This window comes from Scomber scombrus, chromosome 11 (assembly GCF_963691925.1).
Source record: "Scomber scombrus chromosome 11, fScoSco1.1, whole genome shotgun sequence".
Taxonomy (NCBI): Eukaryota; Metazoa; Chordata; class Actinopteri; order Scombriformes; family Scombridae; genus Scomber; species Scomber scombrus.
In genome coordinates, this window is record NC_084980.1 from 8360132 (window position 1) to 8367976 (window position 7845).

The following is a 7845-nucleotide window of genomic DNA, read 5'->3' on the forward strand; positions in this document are numbered from 1 at the left end:
GTGCATGTGGTACTAATGTGGAGTAAAGTATATGCTAAGAACATTAAAATAAAGGCAAGCAATTGTTTTTGTAAAGGTCTCATTTGTTTTATATGACATATACTCACAATTGATATGAAAATGCTACACTGATGCCTAAAAATGATGTACAGTATTGTACCTGCAAAACAGATCAGCTTCACATTACAGAAGTAAGCATTTGTAAAGCCATAATTAAAGAGTCCTGTCTTTGTATTCTTCAGTGCATAGAAAGGACATTATGGTATATAAACACTATTGATTGTAATTGCTCATTAGCCATGAAGAAAGTGTTTCCATCCAAGAGCTGCTAATAGGTGCTAAAAAGATAATGATCTAATGATCATCACTGAGGCAATTACAAGACCGTTACTGCAGGGCTGTGAGATGTAACAACTGATACGTACTTTAACAACAAATATAACATTTCAGATATGTGAATCTAAGCACTAAGTTAACAGAGTATAGATAATATATTGTATGTTGAAATTTTAAAACACACACATGGCAAAGATCAGCTGGATTTTTCAAAAGCATTGCCCTCTGACCCATATATGCCAGAGAGTGAAAAGTCTGTATTATATGCTGCTATTCAATACAACACTAGAAAAGAAGCTTGAGGGATAAAAGATGACATCCTTTTCAGAGGGGCTGCAACTGACGTACTTATCATACATAAATAAACCCACCAGATATTGAAAATCCTGCAGAACCTGTCCACTGAGCAGCCAGCATTTAAAGATTATAGCAACAGTATTCTAATCTCAGATTTAGTCTTACCTAAAAAAGGAATGCACATTTTTATTATCAGTTAATCATTTTATTGAGCTATTCTGGTATATGTGTGTGAGTAGCTACTGACTAATCTAGTGTGTAGCTAAATGCGTGCGTGTGAGAAAGTTCAACTCTGAACATTTGAGAGAAAATTTGAGTTCTTTTTGCTGCTGCTTCTGAGGCTGTGAAGGTTTTAAGGTGAGAGGCATTCTCAATGTGTGCAGATGAGTCAGCGTTAAAAAAGGGAAGCTTTCTCAATACAAGGATATAGGCCAAAACAAAAGTACCGCCACACAATGACCTGACTTGATGACAGGTAAGAACTGCTAAAACTGTGAAACTAAACAAAGTGACTGATCATGTCGGGGTTATCCGAGTCTCTCTCAGTTTAAGATGAATAAGCATAAACATGGGTGACTTTTCTGTATGCTGTATTGACTTCAGTTTTGCTTTTGATGAAACCCTGAAATATTTTCTGTTCCTTAACTTTCGTAAGTTGACTGTTTTGTGGTGATGGTGAAAATTGTGTAATTGTATGAATAAACATATGTAGGCTGTAGTACACAGTATGTATAAATACATTCTTTATGTATTTGCAATCAATTTTATTTGTCCTATTCTCTATTTGTTATCTTCATAAGTTATATTAACCTATATTTTATATGTTAATATAGAACAATGTATACCTACTTTATTATTATTGTGATTGATCATTAATAATATCATAATTTGTACTTTCATTGGTGATATTTAGGCTGCAAATTGTGGTGATTTAGACATTCAGTTGGATCAAAGGTGAAAGGGGTACTCTGACTTACAGCCCATAAACTCCCTTGTGGACTGCTTGGAATGAATGAACCAATGGTTGGCTGCTAACGTGCTTCAGCTCAACAGGGAGAACACTGAGATTTTGGTTGTAGGTGCTAAAGCCTGGAGGCAGTTGGTCTGTGGGTGCCTGGAATCCAGATCATGTGCTTAGAGCTTTTTCAAAGTGTGGTGAGATGATATTCAGCAGTTATACACCAAAAGAACTGAACAATTTGTCTTCTCATTGTCCTCCAACATCAAATGCCTTCCTATTCAGTCAACCATGTTCTTAAATGAGCTTGCTTTATATTGTATGTATGTATGTATTTATATGTGTGTGTGTGTGTGTGTGTGTGTGTGTGTGTGTGTGTGTGTGTGTGTGTGTGTGTGTGTAGGCAATGTGTTAAGCCTATAGGGTATTATGTGCAAGTATGTTTTTGTATAGGCCTATAAGCACATTTAGTTTTTTTATGTAAAGCACTGTGAACTGCCTTTGTTTGAGATTGTTTTCTACAATTTAAATGTGTATTGATTTTTAATTGAACTGAAAGCAGGAGAGTATCCACAAAAACAAAACAAAAAAAACAAAAAAAAAAAACTAAAGGCATCCCTTTAAAACTTGTATGTATCTTTTTTTTTTTTTTAATTATTTATTCTAAAAATGTTTTTAAAGAAGTCGATCTGTTTGAATTATTAAAACATTGACTGGTCATTGAAACGCAAATTTACTGCCACGTAACGGCGCATGCGCATCAGGCAGCTAGTCATTTGACGACGTGTACCCGGTGTGTACAAGTGTTCAGGTATCTCACCTCTGCTGGAACACAAGCAGCCGTACAAACCCCAAAAGCCTTAAAAACACCGAAAACCATGGGAGGTGCGCAGAGTGTGGAGATACCGGGAGGAGGCTCTGAGGGCTACCACGTCCTCCGGGTGAGTGTTTAGCTCCTTCAGCCTGCTGTTAGCTGTTAGCTTAGCACTGGGTCTGGGGCGGAGGGTCTCCGGCTCTGTGTGTGGACCAGAGGCCGGGGATGACAAGTGGGGCCTCTGTGTGGGATAACGCAGAAACAAAACAAAACAAAACGCTGTCTGCTTTGGAGGTGTAGTAGTGTCACTTGTCGTTTCTCGTTCTATATTCTGCTAATTAAATAAATAAATGTTCCCACCGGAAACTAAGCGCCAGTGCTGGAGCGAGCTAAAGCTAAAGTAGCTGCACTGAATGACAGCTGCTTGTTAATGCATTAATTATCGGACAAGTCCGTGCACGGAGCACCTCTTCACTAGTTATGCGAAATCACTGCAAGCTTATCAAGCTAACAGTCCACGGGAAACACCTGCTGTCTTATTGTAAGCTTCAACACATTAAACGACAGTAGCTAGAAGCTCTAGGCAACAGTGCAGTTGTGCAACATAAAGAATGCGATCTATTTTATCTAGTTTTATTTAACTCTATTTTCCTGCTATTTTGTCATTGTAGCTATGAAATCTGTTTGATTACACTTTAATAATTTTTTTTGTTTTTAAGATCTACACTTGTTCTGTCTTTATTGTTGGCTTGTCAGTCATCTGGGAAGCACTTTGAACCTCACTAATTTGTATGAAATGTGTTATACAGATAATATTTGATTGATTTCTCCCATAATGCAAACTATAACTGGTTTTACTGCATGTAAGTAAACGTTCAAGTTAATGTATATTTTGGAGTTACTACTGTGTTACTAGTATGTAAAGTGAATCACAACAAATCATCTTCTGAGATGGTAGTAGGACAAAAGTTGTTCATCTGAAAGCCACTGAAGTCTTTGCTCTCCTTTTGTGTTGGTCAGTTCAGGTCCAGCAGCATGTTGCTGTTCTGTATGTAAGAAGTGTAGTGAACTGCAGCAAGCAACAGTGTGATGCACAGTCGTAGCAGCAGCAGCTCAAGTTGTGTATCATTTTCATGCAGGTTCAAGAGAACTCCCCTGGACACCGGGCAGGACTGGAGCCTTTCTTTGACTTCATCGTCTCCATCAATAACACCAGACTGGTGAGTGACGTGACAGTTCAGATAGTAACTGTGTGAATCAGGAGCCAATAAATGTAATGAGGGAATGTGTATTTTCCTCTCTTTGATTTTAATCCCCATTTTCCACAGAACAAGGACAACGACACCTTGAAAGACCTGCTGAAAGCCAGTGTGGAGAAACCGGTCAAGATGTTGGTCTACTCCTCAAAGACCCTGGAGCTGCGGGAGTCCACGGTCACACCCAGCAACCTGTGGGGGGGTCAGGGCTTGCTTGGCGTCTCGATTCGTTTTTGCAGCTTTGAGGGAGCTAATGAGAACGTTTGGCATGTTTTGGTAGGTCGCTCAGAAGTCTCATTTGCACTGTATTTGGCTCTGTTTAAGTAGTCCGTTCACTCACTCTATTCTCCACCTCTTTCTGTAACAGGAAGTGGAGCCTAATTCCCCGGCAGCCCTCGCCGGATTGCGGCCGCACACTGACTACATCATCGGGGCTGACACTGTTATGAATGAGGTAGTTGATCCGTACTTTAAATCCATGCAGCTCCTGTACATTCTCAACTTGATACTGATGGTGATTTTGTGACTTCATCTGCAGTCAGAGGACCTGTTCTCTCTGATAGAGAGCCACGAGGGGAAGGGCTTGAAGCTGTATGTGTACAACACAGACACCGACAACTGCAGAGAGGTGGTCATCACACCTAACAGCGCCTGGGGAGGAGAGGGCAGGTAATACTTCCACTTCCACACTGTCGCATCCTTCCTTAAACTCACAGGTATGAAATGAAATGAGTAGAATTTTCAGAGTTGATGTATGGATTTCATCTCGGATTGGCCTGACTATCACATGTGAATATACTAGTAGATTAATGGTTTTAGCCCATCAACAGACAATCAGCAACTATTTTTTATAATCATTCAATTCAATATATTGTCAAACATGCCAAACATTTGCTGGTTCCAGCTTCTCCAGTTTGAGGATTTGCTGCTTATCTTTGTTTTTATATCACTATAAACTACATATTTGTGGATTTTGGACTGTAGGTCAACAAGATACATTTTTTTAATCATCTTGGTTTCTGGGAAACTGATGTGCTGTTTTTATTTATTTAAGAAAATATATTTTATAGACCAGACATCTGATCAGTTTATTGAGAAAACAACACAAGAAATATGCCAACTATTTCTGAAATTCGACTTATACATCCATTTAATTCTCGCTTTTTGGTTGTTTTGTTTTGTTTTTTTTGTTGGGGGGGGGGGGGGTTGGGCCATTTTTCTGTCACTATTCCTCACAGATGTAGCTATTTTTCTAGCTCTGACACAGGTAAAGGAAATCCCCTTTCCTTATCTGGCCTACAAAGCTCCGATTAGTCAATTCCAACCGGGCGAAACAGCTTTCAAGTTAGAATAATACCAGGCTTGTTTTTGAATAGCTGAAAAACTCAAAGATGTGGGTGGTGATTCAGAGATCTGGAGCCAGGCTAATTTCAACATGTCTGAATCAAATCAAATATTTGAGGTCATTGTTTGGATTCTCATCATTATTTTTATCCAAAACTATTCCAGCCTAGGATGTGGGATTGGCTACGGATACCTCCACCGGATCCCCACCCGGCCTTTTGAGGAGGGAAAGAAGATCAGCTTCCCTGGAAACTCTCCCAGCGAGCCTGTCAGTCCGTTGAAGGATGGATTCACTGAGGTCAGGCCATGAACACTATTCATGCTTTTTTACTAAAGTTTGAACTGTTAGAAATAATGCTCAAAGAGAATAAATGAGTGCGTTACATTGAAGAGACTGAAGTTGTGTGTTTAACTAGTGTTCACTGCACGTGTGGATGAATGTGACCTTATCTTTGACAGCAGCTCTTTCCCCTACTTTCCCTCATGTTCTTTTCTTTAACTCCTTCAGGTCCAGCTTTCAGCAGTGACCCCTCCTCCTGCTGCCCCGGCTGTCCCCTCCGGCCTTGAAGATTCACTGTCAGGCCTGTCAATCAGCAAAGCCCCACCCACCATGCCCAGTGAGCTGCAGACAGGTATTTCAACTCAATTTCTCTCGGTTTGCTCCCATACATATATATACAGTACAGCTCATGATATGACTGTTCATGAGAAACTGAAAAAAGAAACTGTGTCACACTCTTTATAAAGATTTGTATTTGCTCCTTATGTTTCTTATCTAATGTGTCTTTCCTGCCTCCGTCCTTTTCAGGTATGCCCACAGTCCCTCTGCTCCCCTCCACATCCAGCCCCACCCTCAGCCCGCTCACTCCACTGAATCCTGCCACCACCACCTTCAACCCCGCCACCACGCTACCAGGTGGGTGATTTCTCAGAATGTTCAAAGCACACGTCATCTATCTGTACTCCTGCTGCATCAGTGAATATACAATAACATACATTTAAGAAAAAAGAAATAGAAAAAAAGGCATTACTGCTCTGTCTGTGCAGATGTCTGAGGGCGTGTTTCTACTCAGGCAGAAAGAAAACACAATGGTGTGCCTCAGCTGTTAGGATACGTTGTGTACACAATACACACGCTTTGCTTTCCTTAGTGACTATCAGTAAACATTATTTATATAAGCAGGAACTCCTCTGTCACAGCCTGTGTTCCCATCAGCTTTCTCATGATTCTTCACATGAAATTTTCAACATAACATAACATTTCCTTTTTGAAAAACATGACCTTTTCTCAAATTTACAAAGCACTCTTTTTCTTTTTTTCTAAAGTGGCTCTGCTGTTGTAAAGCAGCACCCAGTGCTTTCCTAATGAGACATTTTGTGTTTGCTCACAGGTCTGATGCCCCTCCCGGCCGGCTTACCTCCACTACCGAACCTCCCCAACCTCAACCTGCCACTCCCAGACCTCAGTGCCATGTCACTAGCAGGCACCAGCACCTTACCAATTACAGCAGGAATGACAGGTAAAAAAAAGAAAAATATAAATTGGCTTTCCATTTATTCTGTAAAACATTCTTTATATTTATATTTATTGTTTTTTATTACCAATGAGTGAATGAGTTGTTACGCTAATTAAAAACGAGACCTTCCCTGACCTTCTTTTAAACATGGTAGTGAATGATAGCCTGTGTGCTATCATCAAAACTTGATGATAACTGATTAACATGAGCACATGTCTTGTCCTGCAGCTTAGCTTGTTAAACAAAACCACAAAACAAACATTCACCAGGGAAAAGTGTGCTGCCAACATCAGGTTTACATGCTGTTTAGCTACCTGGCCTGCTAACTACCTGCAAATGACACTTTGGACTCATTAGATGCTGGTTTGGTTGTTTCTCTTCAAAATCCCTGTAAGCGACAGGCTGCTTGTAGCTACAGCAGTTTGTTTGCTTTGCCTCCAATGAGATGTTAAATTTTGCAAATTAAATCGCAGCTCACATGCTTGCTGAACCGTGTGAGGGGTGATTATTATGGATCACAGATCACCTTCCATTATATCACAATACCAACAGCTCCCTCACAGTTAAATGTGAAATGTGAGATAAAGGTTGGTTGGTCCATGTTTTCGGTCCAGACTCAGAAGGCTATTGATTGAATTGCTATTTGAAATTTGGCACAAACATTTATGTTCCTCTCTGGATGAATCACAGTAAATTTGGTGATCTGTTATTATGTTTCAGCACCCTCATCAGGTCCAAATTGTAATTGGTTGAAGACCTTGGTTTATGATGATGATGATTGAGTATACACGCCACTTAACACATCTCTATTGTTTCTCTCTCTCTCTCTCTCTCTCTCTCTCTCTCTCTCTCTCTCTCTCTCTCTCTCTCTCTCTCTCTCTCTCTCTCTCTCTCTCTCTCTCTCTCCTCTCTCTCTCTCTCTCTCTCTCTCTCTCTCTCTCTCTCTCTCTCTCTCTCTCTAGGAGTCCCATCTCTGGCGTCCCTCCCTCCCCTCAACCTGCCAGGTCTGGCCCCGTTGCCCCCTCTGCCCACAATGCTTCCCTCCCAGCTGCCTCCACTCCTGCCCCAGGGGACTGGCCCCCATCCTGCCCACCTCCACCGCCCCCCTAGCCTCGGTCACAGTCACGGCGGCGCCCGCAACCGTGCCCGCCGCAGTCACCGCAGCCCCCACGGAAGCAGTCTCCACGGACGCCACGGAAGCACAAGCCCCCACGGAAACAACACTATCGTCGTCGTAAACTTGGGAAAGAACAACCCGCTTGCCATCAAACCAAAACACACACCCGGTTTCTCTCTTTCTACCCCCGTCTGTCTTTCTCTTTG

The 7845-nt window shown here is 41.3% G+C and overlaps 1 protein-coding gene across 1 annotated transcript; it reads left to right on the forward strand.

Annotated features, from left to right (window-relative positions):
- The first annotated feature begins 2377 nt into the window (after window positions 1–2377).
- On the forward strand, window positions 2378–7760 carry LOC133991077 (Golgi reassembly-stacking protein 2-like). The gene is given in 11 exon segments (XM_062429539.1): window positions 2378–2532; window positions 3545–3625; window positions 3734–3937; window positions 4029–4115; window positions 4200–4330; window positions 5171–5303; window positions 5514–5637; window positions 5814–5921; window positions 6397–6525; window positions 7485–7591; window positions 7593–7760. Coding segments are annotated over 11 exon segments (1335 nt in total). The 5' UTR covers window positions 2378–2469.
- The last annotated feature ends 85 nt before the right edge of the window (window positions 7761–7845 follow it).